Here is a 24,547-nt window from a genome sequence, read left to right on the forward strand (position 1 = left end):
TTGTTTGCACATATTTGCACATATGGTTCATGAAATATCAACCTGATACTTGATATATATCTGGTCTGTTACCATCCCAAAATCCGTCTCGAATTCTTTAAAAAGAATGAGATAGAAGTTATAAGTTTGATCCTCATCCTACGCAAAAGCCAGATGTCTTTTTTTTATTGTTTATGTAGAACTTGGAAGTATTCTCTCAATATAGGTAGAAGTAAAGTCTGTCTATATCTTAACTTCTTTATATACCATCAAAGTATGAACCCGTAAAATACGATAATGCATGGGTCGTTCCTTTTCTACTAGGAACCTCTATTAAGCAACATGGTTGGATCAGTGTTAAACACCCTGGTATCTGAATATAAAGTTCATGAGTTCGATCCTCATCCCATGCAAAAAGTTAAAGAGTCTAATCTACCGTTTAGATAGAAAATGAAAACAACCTCTCTATTTAAATAATAAATAAAAACAATCTCTCTATTTAAATAAAAATAAAATCTGACTATATCTTAACTTTTTCCAAGCTTCTCCTTTCTTTCCTTTTCTATATGGAACCAAATAAAATTCTCATTTATTGCTTTAAAACCCGTCCCGTATTCCGTTAAGTTTGTCTAGACCTGATCCGAAATATTCAAATACATGGTTTGGATTATTTTATTTTCTTTTTCCAACCCTGATTCTTCGTTATCAACTTTTTCCAACTAAATATCAAATAAAGCAAACCAAACCAACCCAACCCAACCGCACCCATACTATACAACTTTTTTTTTTTTTTCTTTTTTCCTTTTCTTTTCTTACACCCATAAACAACAAAAACAACGGTACACGCACATACTTCTTGAATTTCTAGAAACAAATAACAAAAAAATTAGTGTATTTTCTAGAGATTCAGGAAGTAAAAAAAAGGAAAAAAAACAAACACAGGAGACGCTACCTTTGCTCACCGATTGGCTGGCTGTTTGATTGATTTATTGTATGTATCACTTTTTTTAAAACCCTAATAATATTCAATTTATTATTTCGTATTTATGTTATTATATATCTAATCTAATATTTTGAATATTTAATATTGTACATCATTCAGATTAGCTTAGAAATAGCATCCAATTCCCCCTTTAGTTTTTAGTTTTTCATTTTTATTTATATATATCTGTTAAGCTAAGCTATCATATACAACTGTATGTGTTTTTTTTATTTGTACTAATTATGATTTCAAGCTTTTAATTTTAGGGGAATTAGTGGTTTTTATTATATCTATTTTCTATAACTAGATATGATTATTTAGGTTTTTGGTGTGAAATGTTTTTATTTCCGGAACAGTTTGTCGTTCCTGCGATGTTAGCGGGATATACAGCATAAAAGCGAGGCCAGGGGTTTAAATTCTGGCCTCGTATCTCAATAACTATAGTGTTACGCGATTTGCGTCTCTCATGTTGGTCGTCAGACAGGTCAGCGAATGACCGATTGACCGAGCTATTCAATTTGTCTGAAAATACTTGTTCGCCAGACAAAAATTCAATTTGAGAAACCGGAAACGTGTGATGAATACAGTTAGAAATGCACCTTTTCTAGAGTGTATGTATAGCTTTATTTTTGGTTCTTAGGATAGTAATGTATAACTTATTACTTTGGGACGTAGAGTTAGCCGTTAAGATTTTATATAATCCGAGTTGCATTATCATGGAAAGTAAATATTAAATAGGCCTGCTTGAAGCTATATTTATTACAGTTTATATTTTGAAGTATGCTGATAAGGGATATGTTGCATTTCGATAGGTTTTCAGATTTATTAGCAATGATGACATCCCAAGGAGATAACGAACATGTGAGATTGGTTATATCTAGTGAAAATATTGTGGCTGACTCCAGTATCTCACAACCTCAAACAGAAAGTAGTAATCGGTCATTGAAATGGTGGATCAAGACTCTCACGTTGTCCATAACTGCTATTGTAGCTACTCTAGCTTTCTTAAAATGGGGTGTTCCGTTTGTTTTTGAGAAGGTATAATTGTTTTCTGCTGTTTGCTGTTTTTTCTACTAGCGTGTATTGAAGGACATGTAGATTCAATGGTTGTTATGATCTACGTCACTCATTTTTTAAGTTAGTTAAATCTTGCTATGTAGATTGATGTGTAAAGGTGGTGACAAGTTCATAGTTATTCTCAAAATATATTAGGCTTTCGGTTGTAACTATTGATTTTATTATGATGACTGAATTAGCCCCTTCTTTAGCTTGAGCCAAGTAGCATTAACCCTTAAGCTTGGATTATGTAGTTGTAAAGGGTTGTAATTACAAAGATAGAATGAGGATGTTTGATTAATCATAGTTAGACTGAGAAAGATAACTTAAAAGCAACATTGGAAGTTCTATGGAAGGGTTTAATATTGTAGAATATGGTGTCAGTTGAAGGGCTCAAAGTGTATTGTATAGGTAGAAATGACCTTATATAATTCAGTAATCTACAAAAGACGAGCAGACATGTATAAACTGAAGCAGAGGTAAGACTAGAAGAGAGGAAGAAGGAAAACGATGGGGTTGAGATGGCAGTATCGACCCACATACCTAAATATGGGTTGATTTTGGGTTATATACAACCACAATGAGTCAAGTGGGTTAAATATAACAACTTAGCAAAAATAAGGAACTTTATAAAAGTAGCCCGCTGGCTCAAAGTTGTTGGCAGGTCTACCTGAAAAAGTTTGTACTAATACTGTATTAGTCTGACATGTGAATTTATAGATTTTCTATTCCGTGATCATGATGTGGCTAAATAAATCGTCTGGCTTTCTGATTCTTTGACAGGTTCTTCTACCAATGTTGCAATGGGAGGCCACTGCCTTTGGTCGCCCAGCTCTTGCATTCATACTTATAGCCTCTTTGGCATTGTTCCCAGTGTTGCTGATCCCTTCTGGCCCATCCATGTGGCTTGCAGGGATGATTTTTGGCTATGGTCTTGGATTTGTAATAATCATGGTCGGAACAACTATCGGGATGATTTTACCCTATCTCATCGGTCTGCTCTTCCGCGATCGCATTCATGTGAGTCAATAATTGTAGTGGTGTAAAATGGGCAAGTTGGTTGATTGGTCAGGACAAATGGTCAAACTGATTATCTTTTTGGTACTGGTCATGTTAAATTAGATCGACTTATAACACTTTTCATTGAATATTCTTTAGAAATAGTTAGTGTCAAAGAGGACTTCAAATTTTCTGTATATTATTTCCGGTAAGGATCTGTATCTACAAATAAAAAATTTTATGCATTAAAAATTACATTTTGGACATCCTTGGACATGCTCACCCCATTTTCTCTTAAGATATATTGTTATTGTACCTTTTCTGACCAATTAGAGTTCACACATAGCCAAATTGACCAATTCATATGTAAAGCGACTGAAAAAATTGACACCTTTCACAAAGTCATTAGGGCTGAAAAGTTATAACAAAATTGAAAATGGTGCATTTTTATGAACTAATAGAATGGGAAGCCTTGGTGTTTTTTTTTTGGGTTAAGTCACTGGATGACCATCGTACTTTCCTTCTTGTACATGGTTGCCTATCAAACCAGAAAACTAAGTTGTATGACCAACATACTTTTCAAATATGTACACGGTTGACCAAAAGTTGACCGGTTGACCGGTGATAGCCGGTTAAACGTATTTTCTTTTAGGGTTAAGTCACTGGATGACCATCGTACTTTCCTTCTTGTACATGGTTGTCCATCAAACCAGAAAACTAAGTTGTATGACCAACATACTTTTCAAATTTGTACACGGTTGACCAAAAGTTTACCTTTTTACCGGTTACATTATTTTTTGATGACGTGGCAATTAAGTGGATTATTTTTAACGATGACTTGGATGCCCAGTGAGCAATTATGTGTATAAAAACGTATTCCTAATTTGTATAATAATAATAATAATAATAATAATATATTGAATTAACACCAGCAGATTCCGGCCAGAAACAGCAGACTCTAAAAAAGTTAACCAAACATAAATTCTCATATATTGAAAACGAATTCATACATGCTCATATATGGAAAACGAATTCATTTCACTAATTGTCAAATAAATCTAGGGTTTTCAAAACCCCCAATTCCAAACTAAATTCAATACAAATAAATCTGTTATACATGCAACAAATCTGGAAATTTATTTCCTAATTCCAAACTAGGGTTTTCAAAACCCCTAAATCCAAACTAAATTCATGTACAAATTTTGGTCAACCGGTCAACTTTTGGTCAACCGTGTACAAATTTGAAAAGTATGTTGGTCATACAGCTTAGTTTTCTGGTTTGATGGGCAACCATGTACAAGAAGGAAAGTACGATGATCATCCAGTGACTTTTCAAATTGCGACGTCATTGTCACGTCATAAAAAATAATGTAACCGGTAAAAAGGTAAACTTTTGGTCAACCGTGTACAAATTTAAAAAGCATGTTGGTCATACAGCTTAGTTTTCTGGTTTGATGGGCAACCATGTACAAGAAGGAAAGTACAATGGTCATCCAGTGACTTAACCCTTTTTTTTGGTATTATCATTATTATTACTATACTATTATTATTTATCTTATATTTATTACGGGGGAAGGGAATATGAGGCTGTTAGGCGCCTAAGTTGGGTGAAAAACCCCTCACATACCTTTTTTTAAACCATAAAAATCATGGGGGGCCAAACATTTATTCAAAATATTAAAATATTGGTATGTGAGGGGTTTTTCATCCAAGTTGGGTGCATAACAGCCCCATACTCATTTTTCTCATTTATTACTTTGTTTTTTGGGGGTGGTATATAATAATAATTATATAATGCTCTTATTTTCAAAGCTTTGAGTCTTTGACCTCTTCTGTTTTTCATTTTTCTATGTGATATACAGAAATGGTTGAAGAAATGGCCACAGACGGCTGCAATGATTAGATTGGCCGGGGAAGGAGATGGGTTCCAGCAATTCCGGGTTGTTGCACTTTTTAGGATTTCACCATTTCCATACACAATTTTTAACTACGCAATAGTAGTGACCAGTATGAGATTCTGGCCCTATTTGTGTGGATCAATTGCAGGGATGATTCCAGAAGCATTCATTTATATATACAGGTCTAACTCAATTCTATTTCACTTATTTATATTATGCATTTATTTCATCTATCATGTTGTATTGTTGTGGTGGAAATATCTACTGATATACTTGTAATTAGTCAGTTTGTGCAATGTGTTATCACTAGGTAGTCAGACAGGTAAAGTCGGTAAATTTAGGCCAACAGATATCTTATCAAATGGTTCAAAGTGTGTTTTGATGCATAAAGCCTTCTTAAAAGTGATTTGATTAAGAGTTTTATGAAAATAAAAAAAATAAAAAAAGGTAAATGCCCAGGAACCCCTTAGTCTCGTAGAGGAATTTTTCCTCTCAAGCTAGCGACCCTGCAATGCTGCTTGGCGGTGAGACCCCAGAAACCTTGGCTGGTTGAATATGCTTTTGCATGGATTCAAACCTGGGTGGTGTTCCCACCAAGTCGCTTTTTAGGGGGGCAGGTGGCCACTGGGCTGTAACCCAGATGGTTAGTTTTATGAAAATAGGATAATATGGTAATCACATTTTAATGCACTAATAATTTTAAAAAATGTAAAATGTTTGGACAGAGTGTCTGTGTCAATCTAACCCGGCTCAAACCCAAAAACTTGTGGTTTTTTCCTGTACCCGACCCATCCATTCATTGACTTTGATGTTTTAGTGCATTTGCATTGACTTACTTCCAATATTTGTGCAGTGGGCGGTTGATAAGGACATTTGCAGATGTGCAGTACAGAAACCACCGAATGACTCCATTAGAAATTATATACAACGTGATCTCTTTGATTATTGCAGTAGTTATGACTGTTGGTTTTACGGTTTATGCAAAGAAATCTCTAAAAGAACTTGAAAATGAAGAGAATATGGACTCAGAGCATGGTAATATACAGCTTGAAAAACTTCCACTTGAGAGACAAAAGCATTTCCAGACGCCTTCAGTATAGCTTATATGCAACATAGATTCTTAGTGTATATTATTTGAGCTCATGTGGGTTTTTCTTTTAGATCTCTAACCACTTGTAATTAAGCAATTGATGATGGAAATAAGGACTTTGAATACTACAGATGAGAAAGTTTTTGAAATCAAGGTACACACCTCCATCTTTCTCTTGCTCATTCTTTGATTACCTTAGTTTTTGTGTTCTCCATGCCTGCTGAATGTTTCTCAAGTAGGTGGTGATTACTATTATAGAGTGTGAAAAAAACTATTAGATCATTCAATTACCATGTTCATTAGATACTAATGTTATTCCATTAGCCCAATCTATTTTATTTTTCTAAAACTAAAGCCTCCAGCCCCTCCTATTATTACCTATGCGGCTATGCACATTTTCTGCCTTTGCTGACTCGATCTTTCCAATCTATTACTTCCTGGTTTTCTTCCCTTTCAAGTTGGAAATAACATCTAGTATATTCATGTTTTTTACAAATACAATATAAAAAACGGCTATGTAAAAAATTAATGACCATGTAAAAAATTCATGAATTAACAATGTAAATTACTATAAAAGTAAGTAATTATCTTTGATTATTATAATTGACAACTTAAACTTTATTATTTGTATGTTTTTAATAAATAGTTAATGGTAAATCGAAACAGAAATAATTAATTTTTTTGGGTGACTGAATTACGGGTAACTGGTAACTGAAACTATGGTTCGATGTTGAGAGTAAAGGAAGACAGCATAACCCAATAGAATGGTTAAATGGTTCAAAAGTTTTAACCAACCATATGGAACCGTTTGTATATACATATAGATTGAGGGAAATGAGGTAGAGTATATACAAATATAGGGGTTAGGTATTGTAAAACAACTATTAAAGTAAAAAAACAAATAAGATAAGATCTTGACCCTTAGATCATATTTAAATTGATGCACGAAGATTGTTAAATTGATACACGAAGATTCATGAAGCAATTGATGTACGATGATATTTATAATGCACAGTGATTTCTACTGATGTAAACCTATTGTTTTACGAGTATTTGTTTTACTTTAATATTTGTTTATTATACCTAAAACCTACAAATATATACACACGTAACATATATATACAAATCTCAATGACATTATAAAAAAATTGGCCGTAGTGGAACGACGACAGATGGAGCAGTATGGACCGCCAATGTCACGTCGTCAACACGGAATCAATCCATCCATACCTCATACCTGTTCCTGAATAGGGATAGAACTAGGACTGGTTAGCTCTATCCTTGAATTTGTTTCTTGCTCGATTGGTATTTTTTCATCGTTCTCTTGTGGTTGATTTTGCAATTGGTTTGATCGACTGCTTTCACCTGCCGAGCCTGGTCGCCTCCTTTCTCTTACCCAGTCTTGAATGAGTATAAGTGAAAAAGTATTGAATATACTCGGCTTAAACTTGCTTCCCATCTGCAATGCGTACAGTAAATTCTACCCGTAGTTAATTTACAACTTATATTTCTCTTCAGAATTGCTGGAAAATCTACTTTTCAAAATCAAATACTGCATAAACAGAAATGAATTACATAAGGATATATACCTGGGATACAATGGCATACAAAGGTAAGACACAATAACTGCAAAGTACTTGAACAATTGCCCTACACATATAGATAACGTTTAGCAGCACCAAAATGCATATGGCATATATAGTTATGTAACAGATTAACACATATCATCATGACATCTTCCAACGTAAAATCAAATAACAAACAATGGTTATATATGTTTCCATTTTTTGGTTAATCTGAATGTATATGTAACTCGATCAAAACTTACCCTAAAACAAGTTTGGTGATGATGTAGCCCACTTTCTCCATGATGCACGAGTCGAACCCATATGTAGTCTGTACAACATTTTCACCAAAAATAAGAAGAAAATTTTATAGCATTTTTGCAAAACTTATAAAAGAAGTGAAGAAGATGCAGGGCTGGCAGTACATAATCATAAACTTACCCAAACCCAAAAAAAGAAGGCGATTTCAAATGAATTTTGAAACAAGATGAAGTGAATCAAATATAAAATGATTTCTGGGTTATTGCACCAAAAATGATCGTCATCAGGTTTTACTGCTTCCGCTTTATTCTTTTCAACATCTCTAGCTAAGCGCGTAATGATATGCTCGAGATGAGCACCCACAAGCAGTAGAAGCTGTCATATTAATCACCAACACAATTCAATTGTTATGACAATGCTGTATATATATGCTATGTGAAATCATAAGAAGTTTTGCGTTTCCGGACTTACAATGAGGGGCAAAAATGACAACCAAAAGTATGTGTACCAACCTGCCATTCAAACACAAATCCATTAAAACCCTCATGAGATATACTATGCATATAACGTCGAAATTCGATGCAAGTACTAATGTTAAGTTTATATCAATCTTATCAGCAACAACAAAATCTATCTAATATCAGTTTATGATGAAATGCAATAATTTTTATGTTTGACATCTTATCTATGATCAAAGGCAGAATACATACCATGAATATTAAGAAGCAAAAAGATGACGACAAAGAGCCACAAATACCAACTGTCAAAAAACGATAAATGGGCAAACTTAACGCAATGGCCAAATAACTTCTGCTACATCTATCTACTAGATAGCTGGAAGTATAATGAGAATGGAATGCATACCTTATGCCGACAACTCTTCTAAAATCGTGTACCAGAGTTCGTAAGAGGTACTTGTAAAAATTGTAATCTGGGATACCGGGAATATGTTCCTATATATGGATCAGATAAAAATTATGTCAAGATGGGTGTTAGCTTGAAGAATATACAAGTGGTATGAGTAACAAAATGAAGTATAAATCCAAGCAACTTTTACCTTTATGAACCCAGCTCGAAGTGCAATATAATCTGCCTTAGTCACTGATCCATAAAATTGTTTGAAGAATGATACCTACAAACAAAACAGCAAGAATTATTTGAATCAATGTATGCATTAATGCCATTATGTTTATGTGACATTCATATTGTAAATGTTAAGTAGACTCACTATCCATCTCAATACTGCCTTTTTTCTGTAATGACCTATAGTACGTTGCGTGAAGAATATTCGATGATGATGGTGAACATGACCTACAATAATCGTACAATTGCTGTCATATATATAGTCCATCTTTCAGATTTAAGATGAAAAAACAGCAGAAAGTGGCCGGAGCAGATGAAAAACAGGCTTACTATGTTTAACAGGTCCATCAGTGTTCTTGATTGAGTCCTCCCAACGCTTCCACTTACTTATCTACACGATATGACAATATCGAACATGAAATAATGGAACTTGTAGAACTGTATATATATATATATATTACATAGTAAAAGAGTACGTAGAAGATTACTTTAGCGACTCCAAGGAGCATAGTAGTGGCACAGAAGATGACATGTACAACTGCTAGAACGAATACAAATATATTAAGCTGTTGTAGACCTTCTAAAGATACCAATGGTACCTTTCCCTTGCTTGCACAATATTGGCTATCAATATCTTCTGATATAAGATGTCGGCCGATATTGAAGGCAAAATACTCGGTTGAGGAAGTAGTTGTTTCCTTTCTTTTGCAAGGAAGCATGTAATTGGCAAGATATGTTGGTATGCATATTTTGCTTATCATACGTTGAGACACGGTCAGCAACAACGATATGAATCCCAACAAGGTTAGCTCTGATGCAGAATTTTAGTGAAGGAAGATAGACAACAAAAAGATTTATAATTAAGTGATACATAGAACATGTAAAGAACTTAGAAATCAAGTGTATATTGTTACCTTCTTTAAGTTTTTGCAAGGCCTCATAAAGAGCTTCTTGACCTCTTCGCTTTAACCACTGCACAATCATTGTATTAATGTGTAAATATTATATATGCATGATATATATCTGACAAACATTTAGTACGACCTTGCCAAGACGACGAAGACCACGCTCGGCAAGTAGAGAGATGATAACGATGATAGAACAGATAACCGCTATTATCCATGTTGGTGTGTACTCCAAGGACCTTGATTCACCTTCTTCCACCATGCTTTGTCGGAGAGTTAAAATATGGATGCAGGACAGAGGAAAAATGGAAGAAAGGGATCATGGTGTTGATGATTTTAATTGTTTAGACTAGATATAAAAAGAAGCAAAGAATGTGTGCTTGTCATGGACTCATGGTGAAGCTTTTACCAAGTAAAGAACATCACTTTTATAGTTTTATTTTACATCTATTTAAGCTTTGAACATATGTTTCCCCATGGCCCATACACACTTACATTAATATGTTTTCATGTGTGTTGGCCGTAGGATATGAATATGCTGTTAGTGTTATTCCTTCTTCAATCGCTACAAGAAAAATAGTTAGACCACCCACAGTCGTACCATCAGCCTTACTCACCACCCGTCCTGTTGACATCAATACGTCATATCAGCATCATTATCGGAAGAGAGATCTAGTGAAATAAGATAAGTGAAATTGATGGATCTTATTGGGGAGATATTGATAGCACACGAAGCGAAGTTCAGTGTAAGCAAGATGGTAACATGTTAACTGGATGCACCAATCAGATGGTTACCGGTTGTTATCCCTAAGAAATCCAAGTGCTTTCATGATGACAACAAAGACAGCCACCATAGATCATCCTTGACCATCAAAGAACCTTTATATTGGAGAGATCCCATGCTATGTTGGAGATTAAGATCAAGATATTGTAACCTTGAGACATTTCTTAGATGAGGAAGGAGTGCACCACTAAAACGTGCTTAAGAGAGGTTAAGGTATTCCAGATACTCAAAGACCCAAAAAATTCAGGAATATTTTGTCCCGCGAAATTTTTCATGCTCAGGTCCAAGTAACGCAGATGCTTCAAGTTGAATAAGGATGGACTTGCCTTACCTTCGAGCCAGTTGCTAGTGTTTAAGGGATAGTTGTCTATGAAAGACAATGAAGATTGGGGATCAATTTTGACAACATGACCATTTCTCCTGTCACACCCAACTCATTGCCTTCTCACAACATTCTATGACGGTCCATGTTGACAGACGATTTGATCCGTCCGTGAGGCCGCTCCATTTGGATACATGTGACGTTTGAGGAATTGCGATCATGGTGGTGTTGTTGTTGCTTCTTGTGCCAAATGTTGAAAGAACATGTATAATAAAGTGAAAATGACAAGAAAGGTGTATTTCGTTTTAGACAAAGTATCATTTTTAACTATTTACAAGCACCACATGCTCATAACTTTCCTTATGGATATCCCTATAGTTGGGTTAAGACAACAGATGTCTCCGGAATAATATCGTACTATTCTCAAATACTGTCTCATGAGTCCCCTATTCTCTTTGATGAAATATGCACCGTTTGTCGCAAAGCATGTTTGGATTCTTTTGGGGAGCATGCTAACACAATTTGGTTATGTATAATGTATCATTGACATTTTTAGGCAGGCTCAAATTTCTTCTAAGAAAGAAGCATCGGTGATATCTTGACTGACCTGTTGGAAACAAGATCAACTCTCAGACTAGCCGACATCTCGGTCTTGGATGAATTGGGGGGAAACATTAAATATTTGGGAGAAGAAATTATATCTATAAAAGGCATTTTTGAGTTGAAAGAAAAACTAAAGAAAGAAAAATTGGAGGTGAAGTAAAAATTACATTCTTAAGTTAGTAGAAAATGAAAGGAAAGAAAACAAACTCAAGAAAGAAAAGTAAATAGTTGATTACATTCCTTTACTTTCATTAAACAAAAAACTCAAGAATATATGTTTTCCTTTATTTCTTTTTCTTTTTCTTTCTATTTCAATCGAGAATGCAGCGTTAGTACGTCATTGACTTTCCCATAAACATCAACAATCTAAATTGCCATTAGCTACAATGACATCAATTTTCTTACCAGTAAGCATTGTTTAATGGGGTATAATACTATAAATCATTCATACATGTTTTGGAAAAAATTTCTTCCAAATGTACTATGAATCCAAGTGGTTATACTTGTCTCTGAATAGGAACAGGACTTGTTAGCTCTAGCACAGATGTTGTTCCTTGCTCGACTGTTATAATTTCATCGTTTTCTTGTGGTTGAATTTGCAATCGGTTGGAGTGACTACTTTCAGCTGCCTTCGAGTCTGGTCTCCCCCTTTCACTTGCCCAGGTAGTAATGAGACCAAGCGTTAACGTATTAAATATACTTGGTTTAAAATTGCTTCCCATCTGTAATGTGTAACTTTAAGCTTATGTTTCTCATAAAATCAACTTTTTTAATAAAAATTCATGTAAATATAATTAAAATTATATAAAGCCTACCTGGGATACAATGGCGTACAAAGGTAAGGTGATATAACTGCAAAGTACTTGCACAATTGCCCTATACAAATGAGTAGATGTTAGAACCATAATGAACATGACATAGTTAGGAAGAGATTTGAAATTTTGGTTTATTTGAATCCGTGTTTAACTCGATGAGACTTTTACCCTAGAACAAGTTTGGTGATGATGTAGCCGAGTTTCTCCATGATGCACGAGTCGAACCCATATGTAGTCTGTGCCACATTTACGACACGATAAACTTCTTAGCATTCTTTGTACTAACAAATTAAAAAGATATCTGATTTGCACATAATGATAAACTTACCCAAACCCAAAAGAAGAAAGCGATTTCAAATGAGTTTTGAAACAAGATGAAGTGAATCAAGAATAAGATAACTTTCGGGTTATTGAACCAAAAATGATCATCAGTAGGTTTTACTCCATCCGTTCTATTCTCAACGGCATCTCTTGCTAAGCGTGTAATGATATGCTCGAGATGAGCTCCCACAAGCAGTAGAAGCTGTCATGTTAGTCACCAACAAGATTCAGTTGTTACGACAATGCTTTTTACTCGTATATGCTATTTGAAATTATAAGAAGTTTTTTCATTTTCTGGACTCACAATGAGGGGCAAAAAGGACAGCCAAAAGTATGTGTACCAACCTTCAATTCATACACAAATCCGTTAGAACCTTTTAGAGAAATATAGTACTTTGTATATAATGCCAAACATTGATGTCGTCGGGACTAATGTTTATATCAATCTTAACAGCAATAAGAAAAACTATACAATATCAGTATGTGATGAAATGCAACAAGGTTTATGTTTGATATCTTGTGTACATTTTAAAAAATTTTGTTTATGATCAAAGGCAGAGTGCATACCATTAATATTGAGAAGCAAAAAGACGACGACAAAGAGCCACAAAAACCAACTGCCAAAAAACGATAAAAGGGCAAAACACGATGGCTGAATAACTTATTCATGCTATTACTAGCTAGCTGGAAGTAGAATGTCAAGTTAAATGAAAATGGAATCCATACCTTATGCCGACAATTCTTTTAAAGTCGTGTTCCAGAGTTCGTAACATGTACTTGTAAAAATTAAACTGTGGATTACTGGGACAATGTTCCTATAGATCAATAACAATATACGTCAAGCTTGAAGAATATACAATCAATTATATGCCAAACAGAATGTAGTAGTGCGTGGTTTGGAGACTTCCGAATTTTGGTTGTGAAAGTTGCAAACTAATGAACACATTGTTGAAAAGTTAGAGGTAAATGTTACCTTTATGAACCCAGATCGAAGTGCCATATAATCTGCCTTAGTCACTGATCCATAAAACTGTTTGAAGAATGATACCTACAAACAAACAACAATTTTTAATTTAATTGTATGCATATGTGTATGTGACATTCATATTGTAAATGTTAAGTAGACTCACTATCCATCTCAATACGGGCTTTTTTCTGTAATGGCCTATAGTACGTTGCGTGAGGAATAGAGGATGACGATGGTGAACATGCCCTACAATAAACAATTGCTGACATATACTCCATCTCTCGGATTTAAGAAGAAAATTCAGCTGAAAGTGGAGCAGATAAGCTTACTATGTTTGGCAGGTCCATTGTTGATGATAGACTCCTCCCAACGCTTCCACTCACTTATCTACACGGTATATATGATATTATTGAGAAAAAGAAACCAATATGCACAATGCGTATATATCATGTTGTAAGAGAGTAAAACATTACTTTAGCGACTCCAAGGACCATGGTAGTGGCACAAAAGATGACATGTACAACCGCTAACACGAATATAAATATATGAAGCTGATGTAGTCCTTCTAAAGATACCAATGGCACCTTTCCCTTGCTTGCACAATGCTGGGCGCCAATATCTTCTGATAGAAGATGCCGCCCGATATTGAGGACCAAATGCTCAGTTGTGGAAGTAGTTGTTTCCTCTCTTTTGCAAGGAAGCATGTAATTGGCAAGATGTGCCGGTATGCATATTTTGCTTATCGTACGTTGAGAAACCGTCAGCAACAAGGATATGAAACCCAACAACATCAGTTCTGATATGATGTAGAGTTTTAGTCAAGAAATAGACAACAAAATTATTCAAAAATATTGTATAGATATTTCTTAATTAGTCTTTGGTTCAAATAAAACAAGTATTAAAATAAAATTCAAAATGAGTGTTGTGAGCAAACCTTCTTGGAGTTTTTGCAAGGCATTGTATAGTGCATCTTGATTTTTTTGCTTTAACAACTAGTAACACAAAAACTAATTTAGTGATTTAATGGATGCAATATATATATATATATATACAATCTTATAAGGAATTTCATATGGAATATCAGCCTATTTTAACACATAGTGGTGGCAATTAGTTAAAAAATTTAGGTACTTTCAGGAAGAATTGGGGGCTGGTTGGTTAAGGTTGATTTTCTGGTAACACCACACACTAAGCCAACGGGTAATTTATTAGGAAGTAAATTAAATCAAGCTCAAATTGTGGCCCAAGCAAATTAATCCAATAATTAACTTTGTGATAACTAAATTAGGTTTCTTGATAGCTCTGTTAATGATTGTAATCCGGGGTACTTTCAAATGCCCCCGTCTCTAGAGTTAACTACGCTATTTGGCGAAGGCTTGATCGGTCTAATACTCTAAAACTTCTTGGTCTGATGTTTTATATAAACGGCGCCAAACCAATTTTCCTGTGTTGTGAGTTGTGACATTTAAGCAGTTCAACTAGGCTATTTAGGTTGTGACACTGTTATTTTAACCATTTGTTTTTATATGATATTAAAACAAATGATTATATATTCATATATAGATATAGGGTATGTTTGATAAAAGTAGCTGTAGCTGGTAACTGTAACTTGTAGTTGTAGCTTTTAGTTCGAGCTATAAGCTGTAGCTTTTAGTTCGAGCTGTAATTAAGTTATAGCTTTTATTTTCTAAAAGTGTTTGGTATGATAGTTGTAGCTGCAACTTCAAGAGATATTTGTGTAGTTTTAAAGATTAAAAGCTCATTCGAAAAGCTAAAGCTCCTGAAACGCTACTTCAAGTAGCGTTTCATTTTAAAGCTTTTTCTTTCGAATAAAAACTAAAACTAGTTGCATCCAAACAAAGCTTTTAATATTTAGGAGCTTTTAGTTTAAGATAAAAAGCTAAAGCTCCTGAAAAGCTCTCGAAAAGCTTGTGCCAAATATATCCATAGATATAATTGACATTCCTAAGTATTCATGTGCCCAGGACAACCGGGAAAAAAGTCCATCGCCCCTAGAGAATTCAAATATATAAACAATTTTTTTTATTTATAAACGACTAATATTATAAAGAAATGATAAATTTGGTACCCCTAAAAATATATGTATCTGAAATCTCTATATAATGTATGTACTTGGCTTTGCATGTAGACATGTAGTTCATATATATTTGTATGTACAAATGAGGGGGTACATACCTTGCCAAGATGATGAAGTCCACGCTCGGCAAGTAGAGAGATGATAACGATGATAGAGCAGACAACCGCTACAATCCATGTTGGCGTGTACTCCAACGACCTGGATTCACCTTCTTCCACCATGCTTGACCAGAGAGTTGATTAAAGAATGGATATCGAGTAGGGGAGAAAGGGATCATAGTTTTGATTATTAAATTGTTTAGACTAGATATGAAAGGAAGCAAAGAATGTGTGCTTGTCAAGGTGAAGCAGCTCACCAAGTAAAGAACATTAATGAGATTATGAGAACATTAATGAGATTATGAGAATAGTGTGAAAAAGAACAAAAGTATCTAACTATATAAAATGAGATAGCAAAGTGAATGAGACTATGAGACAATGAGAGTTCGCTTTATTTGTGAATCAACTCAATCCAAGTTGAAAGATTTCAATACCAATTGGATGTTTTAAATGGCCAAATGGGCTTTTGGCCCTTTTATACTGTAAGTACTATCCATTGACAAAAGCCTTTTTTTGGTTGTCCGGCCCATGAGTCCAATTCGTCATAATTAAGCGCAAGAAACCAACATCCAATATAACAAGCTCAAATAAATAATACGGATTACGACGGAGTATCAAGTTAACTAATGACCATCAACTCATCAAGTAAATCCCTATATCCATTCATCTATAATTATTCTAATCTACTAACACGGTACCTGCGAAATGAGGCAGCGTTGGTGACGGTGTAATGGTGGCGACGGATAGTTATGGTGGTGCGGCATCTAAAGATGTAGGTAATTAATGTAAATGTGTTTGATTTAAAGGGGTAGTAGAGATATTTTATAATATAAGAAAACTGATGATGTAACTAAAGGTAGGGGTTTGCTAAATACAGCCCTTAGGACTGTGTTTAAGGTGCATAAATTGTTTGTATATTTACCATGAAAATCAGGGGGCAGACTTTTAATATAAAAGGTACAAGTTTTTTTTATGCACGTTAAATACAGCCCTTAGGGTTGTATTTAGCATTTCCTTTAAAAGTATTATATAAAAAATTGATAGTATAATTAAATATCATGAGGGGCTAACTCATCAAGTTTTATTGTTGTTCTTAATTTTCGTCTAATTAATTATTAACTGGTAAGTTATTTTTTTTAAGTAACTAATCAAGTGAAACTACTGTTCACATAAAAACTCTTTAAATAGATAGTAAATAAATTAAAATAATTAATATCTAAAAGATGATGTTAAGATTCGATATCAACGAACAAAGGCAACACTCTCCTCCAACAAGACAACATTTGGGTCACTATTTTGTAAAATAAAAACAACAATGGTGCCATGGTGGCTAAATTGAAATTTTGGGTTGTGTTTTTGTTGTTCAATGTTCATTTTTTGACAAGTGTATTTAACAATATTTGAGGTAGTTTAAAAGTAAATATAAATATTAGTCAAATGTTTATTTAAAAACTAAAACTTATATGAAAACTAAAAAACTTGTCAAAACACACTATAATCTGAATTTAACACAATGTGTTTTAATTGTGTTTTTTAAAAAACCAATATGTTTTTATTGTGTTTTTGATAGCGCGTGAAAATCAGAAAGTTGTTCAAACACACTGTGATATGAACTTAACACAATGTGTTTTAAAAAAAAATAATTAGAAACACATTATGTTAAATTCAGATCACAATATGTTTTGATCAGTTTTTTAATTTTCATTAAAATTTTAGTTTTCAAATTATCATAATCCATAAATATAATGTAACGTTTGACCGTTCAAAGAAAAAAGACACTTGTTTTTTTTTATCTTTTAAATTCACATTAGAAAATATAAAATTAAGTGAAGAGTTAAATGAGTAATGACTAGTTAAAAGGAGATGACTAATTGACTACAACTCACATCATTTTTGGCTTGGAGAAAAAGAAACAAAAATCGTGTAGAATAGGTCATGTCATACGTACATTATGAGGGGTGGGTGGAGCATGTTCACAATTCAGAACCCACGTTTTCTTGACTTTATAATGAAGATAAAATAATAATACCAATAATCAAATTGTTAGCGTGACCAAAAAAAAACCGGACACGTCTATCTTTTTCTCTTGTTATTATTAGCAAAAACTACGTAAAAACATTACGATCTACTCAGTATCAGTATTTCCTAACCCGTAATCAAAAGTGAAAAAATTTGATGTATTATCGTGTATAAATTATGGCGTTATGCTTGTTTTTTTTTATTTATTACCTAATTCAATGAAAACAACTAATCGATTACATTTGAAATCCTAATGGGTGTTTGGTACGAGTGAATCAAAGAGAATGGAAATGTAATAGCGAATGAATATAGTGGTAAAGAGAATGAATATTTGGAAAGAGAGTAGATTTCGTCGTTTGGTACAAGCAGAAAATGAATATATGAAAAATACAAAATTTTAAATAACTATTAAATTTAATACAAATAATATTGTTAAAACAAAAAAAAAAAATTCATTCCCATCCATTCTTTACAATTTATAGAGAATGAAGGGAATGGAATCGATTCTCACTTCTCGATCTTCTTTTCCATTACCCGTTGCAACCAAACATGAGAAGTTTTTCTCATTCTCTTTCCACCATTTTTCAATCCATTGTACCAAATACCCCTTTGTACGAGTAGTTTTGATATTAATTTTTATTTTAAACCACAAACTATCTTACTTATATTTTCAAACTAAGATTCGATCCTCACATCCTGTTAAACCTCGAGCAACTTGGACATGATATAATGGCTTAAATTTAAAAAAAAAAAAAAAAAAACTCACGGCTTTGTCATTTTATAAAAAAAAAAAATCAAAAACGTCTTCTTACAATTTTCAAACAATTGTCAGCTCTTTATGTCTTATTGACGTAAATTTTTTTGTTGATTTGAATTATTAAACATAGATTTAATACTAATAATAAATAATATAATTCATTATTATAAATGAAGAGGTCAAAGGTTTTATTTTTATTTCTTGTAAAACTGAAGGTCCTTTTTATATTTTAGATAAAATCTGAAAACAGTCTCTTTATACCGTTATGATAGAGGTAAGTTTGTCTACATATTAACTTCCTCACACCCCGTCAAGATGTTGAGACCGAAATCCGTAAAAGATGACAGCCGTGATTACTTTTCTAATGCATAAGTTATAAAATTGCGTGATATAATTAAGTTTGGTCAAATGTTTCTCAAAACACATAAAAGCCAATAGACACCAAATTGGATTAGAAAACGCTGCAAATCATTTATTTAATCTAATTAAGGCTGACAAATCTTGTCTTAATATGTTCGGTGCGCACAAAATTCTCAGCTTTCAAACATGAAAATGACTCATTTAACACTTGCCTTTGATGATTTGAGTTTGACAGTTATTCGTTTTATGTATAAAAAAAAGTTAAATGTTGAACTTTAAAATTTTAAAAACAATTATTTTTAAAAATAAAAAAAGTTGTATAGTACATTTTTTGCTTAACAAGTACTCAATTATCAGCCTTAAATCTAATCTATTTATGCACCCTTACATATTTCTACCAAATTTTAAATTGTGACAAGATCTTTCCATTTGCAGTATCTACAGTATTTTATTATTATTATTTTTTGGAAAGGTGTAGAATGTGGATCATTCGCTCGCAACAGGGGATCTAGCTTATGTTGTCTAAACCTGGTCCGCGCTAGAGAGACTCTCACCCTCAATACCTAGTAGGAGGAAAAACTCTCAACTAAACTGCTGAATGTACAACATTTAATTGGGATAAAACCCTGCCCCCTCTGCAGGACTCAAACATGCTTCACTGGAAGACTTTATTGTGAAATTCTTTCAAAATGTCCTTCCCATGTCTCAAACTTGAGACCTGCAGCATGTAAAAAGGTATATATGTAATTGTAAAAATCAAAAACTTAATCCAAATGAAAAGCTCTAGAAAATTACTTCAACTCTTCAAGTAGTGTTTTATTTTGAAGCTTTTTTTTTCCCGATAAAAGCTCAAAACTAAAACTTTTAACCACAAAACAAGTTATTGTTTAATCTTAAACACGAAAGCTTTCAAAAATTATTGTAAAACTCTTGGGGGAAAGGAGTAGAAGACAACCCAAATTGTCACATCACATCTACTTAATAAAAATTCTCCAACTCAAAACTACCAAATTTTATCCAAATTCTACGCATAACAACTCAATCCTACCCAGTTTTTTTCTTTTTCATATATTTTTAATACATGAATTCAAACTACATAAACATAAAAAAACATAAAGCTTTTACTAAAAATAAACATTACATAAAACTTTAGAAAAAGAAATACTCAATACATTAAAACTTTTTTTTTTTAAAGTTATGTTTAAAAACACTAGATTAAAAATACTAATTATCTGAGATATGACAAGTCTTGAGCCCACACGTGCTCCGTGATCATATCGAAAGTGGTGATGAACATTTTCGTCTAATAACTCTGCTAACACCCTTTCGTTGAACACTGGTTGGACCGACGGGTCCATTATATGAAGCGATGAGATTGCCCTCACGTCGTCTTTTATAATAGTGTTGTGCAAATAATAATTGCGTTAACATACAACGTGATCTTGTCTCTGATCATAGGTCAGAGAGGTCGCCTAAGAATTTGCCATTTTCCTTTGAGTGCACCAAAATCTCGCTCAACATTTTTTCTTGCCCCTCTTGAATTTCTATTCTTTTTGGGTCGGTTGATACTGGTATGCTTTAACAAACGTCGAGTACTTGTTATAGATTTCATCGATAACATAGTAGTCGCGTTTGTGAAAGCGCCCAGTAACGTAGAATGAAGTGTCCGGTGTCCTGTCATTTTATGTAAAATGAAGTGATGTTGAGCTTCATGGGCCTTAAAAATGCGTGCAACGTCGTGTTGAGTAGGCCTCCATTAATGACGACGTCACAAATATAAGTAAGACATTTGAGTGAGATTTGAGCAGCCATACGTAAGTACTCATAATACATGTCAACCACCTTGCCCGTTGCTAGTAGTCGTATGGCCGAGGTGGCCTCCCTTTCCTCTAACGTCTATCTTCCTTTCACTTGGGTTCCAAACTCGATTTCACACCCGATTCTCTCTTACCGGATGGCTGACGACAACAGCGTATCCGTTCGGATTCACCTTATCCGAGCCCTACCCGATTTCCAATGTTCTAAAAATCAATAAAATCTTAAATTTTTTTTCAAAAAGAACAACAAAGGCAGGCAAGAATGATTCTTCCAAACGCTGCTTCATTTTCTTAAAAAAAATTATTTTCCTAATTTTAATTTAATAATAATAACACAATATACAATAGTATATGACTATCTGACCTGACCCTCTCCCAAAACCTAGGGCTCATTTCTCCCTCTTTTCTCTTTCAAACCAAAAAAAAAAAAGACAAACACTATGCCAACCTTCACAACAATAGCCCTAGAGAATCTTCTCCAACACCGGAATCCAACCAAAAATCCGTCGACTTTAAAAACCCCTTCTCCAATTCCACCACTCGAAAAATCATCAGAATCCGATTCCAAAAAAGATGAACAAAAAAAGGAAAAAAATAAACTAAATCATATATACATATCACCTGCGTTATACACAACTCCAGAACCAACTCCAATTCTTCTCGAAACTTCTTTTCCCGCTTCTTCTGTTTCTCCTTCTCCTTACGTCTTTAACCGAAAAGGCCGTGGGGCCCGCAGTGGAACGGAATCGGTTTCTTCTGTTAATAAAAGAATTGATGGGTTTGAAGTCAGTCAAGAAAGTGGGGTGATTGTTGATGATGATGATGATGACGTGGGTCAAGATGATGATGATGATGACGTGGAGGAAGAGTTTGAGGACCCGAGATGTGATTCGGTGAGCGTTGCGAGTTCGAATGATTGTGGAAATATGAGTTTCGTTTCTTCTAATCATGCTGGGGAATTTTATGATGCTACTGAAGGTATATCTATATCTATATCTATATATCTGTATCTATGTTTATGTTTATGTTTATGTTTCTGATTGATTGTTATATATATATATATATATATATATAACTGAAGGATTCTTGTTCAGGATATATAACTGGGTAATCGGTATTTTCGTGTTTGTTTCGTTGACTTTTATTATTGCCTGAAAAACTGTTTACTTAGTGAGGATCGAACTTGTGTTAGTTTTTACGACTAGGCCGCCTTGGAGATGGTTTCCGTTAAGGTTGTTGCTATTGCAATATATATATATATATATATATATATATATATATATATATATATATAGTCGAAACGTGTAATTGTGGTTGATTATAGAATGGTATATATCGAAGGACTTTTGGGCTAGCGGTATTAGGTGTGATGTATCAACTAAATGCGTGTTTAAAATCTTTAAAGGTTTTCTAGAGGTTAAACTCCCTTTTTTGTTTTCTTGAAAACTGAAATGGAAAAGGTTTTTTATAACCAATAGCAACCTGTGGATTTCAGATTGTAGTAAATGAGTTTTGGAGATTGGTATTGACAATTCAGAAATTCGGCTCATGTACTAGTGAGGTAGGAATAAGTGTGTTGAACTAGTTTAGTTTTGCTTCTTACCCAATAGAGTTTGGTTGGTCCGATTCAATGTGCTGTGTTAATGGGCTATTGATGATTGTTTCAAATATATTGTTTAAGAGAAAGCTAAGTTTTATGGATTCTGTAGTTAGTAATTGTTTTGCCACAAACTATAAATCTTTCATGGAGGTTTTGTGCTAGACACTATTGCTTGTGTTATTGGCTTTCTATGCTATTATTGTATATTTTTCCTTTACACGATTAAATTATCTATCTGTATTTTGGATGTCTACAACTAGATGGTATGAAGAGTAGATTGAGTTAGGTTAATACCAACTTGGTTTGCATTGTCTTACTTAGAGATAGAAATATTGAACCATTTGCTTGCAACAAGTTCATATAGGGGTGTTTTTATTTCAAATAAATCATAAAAAAATACTTTGGTAAAAGGAGAATGGGTCAAATGTCTAAATAGTCTGTATCAGAAGGCTTACGATATTATTGTAATAATTAAATATCTGTTTTCATAATTAACACATTAGTTTTTCATAAAAGAAAGGGGACAAAAAAGCACCAAACTGAACCCCAGTCCATTTCAGCTTTCACTAAGTTTGAACCTGAATCTGCTTCGCCCCGTTACCCAATCTAATCAACTCTTCCATGTACCCACCTCCATAGCTTATCTTATATAATTTCTTGAATATTCTTTTTTTTTTATCTGATTTGGTTTTTGTATGCACAGAGTTCTCCTCAGATGGATCTATGTTGAGCTTACCTTCTTGGAGCCGAAACTTAGAATCAGAGTTACATACAACAAGGCTTAGTCTTCTGGAGGAGGTTGACAAACGCAAGACTGCCGAAGACGATCTTGCTGCAATGTCTACTCACTGGCAGACGTTCAGCAGGCTTCTACTACCTGAGACTGGTCTTGCTTTTCTTGCACCTTCAAATGATGGCAGTCGTATGCAGGTTGACTTTAATGCAGTGAAGCAGTTCTCGGAGGAAGTTATTGTGGCTAGATATATAGATGAAGCCATGGGGAAGGCTGAAGCAAAAGCAGAAGCTGAGCTGGCTGCTGATGTCATCATAGGATCCAAAGATAAAGAGATCTCCCGGCTAAAAGACAGACTGCAGTATTATGAAGCCATGATCCATGAAATGTCCCAAAAGAATCTTGAAACTATGGGTGTGCTTTCTTTACCTAAATTATATTTTTCCTTTCTATTTAGACTTTAGAGGTGGCAAAACGACCAGGTCAGGTGGCTTGGATAATAGGTCGTGTTGGGTTTGGGTTGGTATGGATCATTACATACTTCTTTTTGAAACATGCTGGATTGATCCAAGAACACTTTCTTGTCCTTTTCTTTAATAGTTTTAACAAATAGTTATGAAAATAATATCATCATTATAATAATATTCTAAATCTTTGAATAATGTGAGCGGGAAAGCTGTATGCTAAAAAGTATACTTTAAGCAATTTTTAACCTGCTTGACACATTCCAATTTCCACCAAGTCCGTCTTTTGCTTATTTGGGTTTAAGCTGAAACACTTTGTCCAATAAAATTTGATTTTTCAATGATGTTTATATATTTGGCGGGGACTTGTGCAGAGGTGGCACGAAGGCAGAGAGAAAGGAAAAGAGGTCAAAGGAAGTGGTTATGGAGTTGTATAGGCATGTCGATCGTGATTGGAGCATCTGTCATTGCTTACTCGTATGTTCCACAGCCTACGAACACTGTTGATGATACGCAGCCAGAAGCTGGTCTTGACTCTTGATTAGTTCTTTAGGATTATAGGATGGGTGAGATGTTACTTGTGTCTTGTGAGACTTGTTTATGTCTCAAATAAGTCAGCATTGAGAGGTTACATGACCATCAGGTCCGCTATTGGAAGTAACCCATAAAAAAGTGATCTTCACAATTTTGCTACTGGTTAGTAGTTGGATTCGGCTTAGTCTGGTTCTTGAAGAGTTTACTGATGATACATTTAGTTTGTAGATGAGATGGATTTAATGAAATCCTTGACATGCTTTTCTTTCATTTGTTGCATTGCGTATGACAGTGTGAGATGTCCATTGTCTTGATCTCTTTTGTATGACTTGTACAAATATTATCTGGTTAACCTGGTTATATGTTGAAAAAAAACTTCCAGATCCTTTTTGTTTATATGGTGAACTTTTCCTGGATACCAACCTGCTGGGTCACTG

The 24,547-nt window shown here is 34.0% G+C and overlaps 4 protein-coding genes across 5 annotated transcripts; 2 read left to right on the top strand and 2 right to left on the bottom strand.

Annotated features, from left to right (window-relative positions):
• The first annotated feature begins 783 nt into the window (after nucleotides 1–783).
• On the top strand, nucleotides 784–6,186 carry LOC122593247 (transmembrane protein 64). The gene is made up of 5 exons (XM_043765633.1): nucleotides 784–970; nucleotides 1,774–1,999; nucleotides 2,801–3,037; nucleotides 4,879–5,096; nucleotides 5,768–6,186. Exons 2-5 carry the CDS (start codon nucleotides 1,793–1,795, stop codon nucleotides 6,012–6,014), a joined length of 909 nt encoding a protein of 302 aa, XP_043621568.1. The 5' UTR covers nucleotides 784–970; nucleotides 1,774–1,792; the 3' UTR covers nucleotides 6,015–6,186.
• Nucleotides 6,187–7,002: 816 nt separating this feature from the next.
• LOC122591735 (MLO-like protein 13) lies at nucleotides 7,003–10,080 on the bottom strand. The gene is made up of 13 exons (XM_043763982.1): nucleotides 9,958–10,080; nucleotides 9,828–9,885; nucleotides 9,402–9,724; nucleotides 9,244–9,304; nucleotides 9,059–9,141; nucleotides 8,888–8,962; nucleotides 8,695–8,783; nucleotides 8,541–8,590; nucleotides 8,302–8,342; nucleotides 8,011–8,205; nucleotides 7,833–7,900; nucleotides 7,594–7,654; nucleotides 7,003–7,463 (listed from the first exon to the last, which is right to left on the bottom strand). The coding sequence occupies exons 1-13, from the start codon at nucleotides 10,078–10,080 to the stop codon at nucleotides 7,236–7,238; spliced, it is 1,455 nt and encodes a 484-aa protein (XP_043619917.1). The 3' UTR covers nucleotides 7,003–7,235.
• A 1,734-nt stretch (nucleotides 10,081–11,814) lies between these two features.
• On the bottom strand, nucleotides 11,815–15,970 carry LOC122593665 (MLO-like protein 13). Of its 2 annotated transcripts, XM_043766099.1 has the most exons (13): nucleotides 15,827–15,970; nucleotides 14,565–14,622; nucleotides 14,104–14,426; nucleotides 13,960–14,017; nucleotides 13,794–13,876; nucleotides 13,637–13,711; nucleotides 13,390–13,478; nucleotides 13,231–13,280; nucleotides 12,968–13,008; nucleotides 12,671–12,865; nucleotides 12,511–12,578; nucleotides 12,343–12,403; nucleotides 11,815–12,249 (listed from the first exon to the last, which is right to left on the bottom strand). In XM_043766099.1, the coding sequence occupies exons 1-13, from the start codon at nucleotides 15,947–15,949 to the stop codon at nucleotides 12,025–12,027; spliced, it is 1,449 nt and encodes a 482-aa protein (XP_043622034.1). In that variant the 5' UTR covers nucleotides 15,950–15,970; the 3' UTR covers nucleotides 11,815–12,024. The 2 variants fall into 2 exon arrangements, with proteins under 2 accessions (XP_043622034.1, XP_043622035.1); XM_043766100.1 differs by lacking the exons at nucleotides 11,815–12,249; nucleotides 12,343–12,403 and having other exon boundaries at nucleotides 12,507–12,578.
• Nucleotides 15,971–21,154: 5,184 nt separating this feature from the next.
• On the top strand, nucleotides 21,155–24,496 carry LOC122592788 (lateral signaling target protein 2 homolog). Its single transcript, XM_043765100.1, has 3 exons — nucleotides 21,155–21,757; nucleotides 23,083–23,526; nucleotides 23,951–24,496. The coding sequence occupies exons 1-3, from the start codon at nucleotides 21,220–21,222 to the stop codon at nucleotides 24,115–24,117; spliced, it is 1,149 nt and encodes a 382-aa protein (XP_043621035.1). The 5' UTR covers nucleotides 21,155–21,219; the 3' UTR covers nucleotides 24,118–24,496.
• Nucleotides 24,497–24,547: the final 51 nt, after the last annotated feature.

This window comes from Erigeron canadensis, chromosome 3 (genome assembly GCF_010389155.1).
Source record: "Erigeron canadensis isolate Cc75 chromosome 3, C_canadensis_v1, whole genome shotgun sequence".
NCBI lineage: Eukaryota > Viridiplantae > Streptophyta > Magnoliopsida > Asterales > Asteraceae > Erigeron > Erigeron canadensis.

Bases quoted from the DNA above. Each gene is read 5' to 3' on its own strand.
- LOC122593247 (XM_043765633.1), top strand. From the start codon at position 1,793: ATGATGACATCCCAAGGAGATAACGAACATGTGAGATTGGTTATATCT. The intron at 2,000-2,800 runs GTATAATTGTTT...ATTCTTTGACAG, and splicing joins TTCCGTTTGTTTTTGAGAAG to GTTCTTCTACCAATGTTGCA. The intron at 3,038-4,878 runs GTGAGTCAATAA...TGTGATATACAG, and splicing joins TCTTCCGCGATCGCATTCAT to AAATGGTTGAAGAAATGGCC.
- LOC122591735 (XM_043763982.1), bottom strand. From the start codon at position 10,080: ATGGTGGAAGAAGGTGAATCAAGGTCCTTGGAGTACACACCAACATGG. The intron at 8,784-8,887 runs GTAAAAGTTGCT...ATCCATATATAG, and splicing joins TTCGAGCTGGGTTCATAAAG to GAACATATTCCCGGTATCCC. The intron at 8,343-8,540 runs GTATGTATTCTG...TTTGAATGGCAG, and splicing joins TTTGCTTCTTAATATTCATG to GTTGGTACACATACTTTTGG.
- LOC122593665 (XM_043766099.1), bottom strand. From the start codon at position 15,949: ATGGTGGAAGAAGGTGAATCCAGGTCGTTGGAGTACACGCCAACATGG. The intron at 14,623-15,826 runs GTATGTACCCCC...TTGTGTTACTAG, and splicing joins GACTTCATCATCTTGGCAAG to TTGTTAAAGCAAAAAAATCA. The intron at 13,877-13,959 runs GTAAGCTTATCT...TGTTTATTGTAG, and splicing joins CAATGGACCTGCCAAACATA to GGCATGTTCACCATCGTCAT.
- LOC122592788 (XM_043765100.1), top strand. From the start codon at position 21,220: ATGCCAACCTTCACAACAATAGCCCTAGAGAATCTTCTCCAACACCGG. The intron at 21,758-23,082 runs GTATATCTATAT...TTGTATGCACAG, and splicing joins ATTTTATGATGCTACTGAAG to AGTTCTCCTCAGATGGATCT. The intron at 23,527-23,950 runs GTGTGCTTTCTT...GGACTTGTGCAG, and splicing joins AAAGAATCTTGAAACTATGG to AGGTGGCACGAAGGCAGAGA.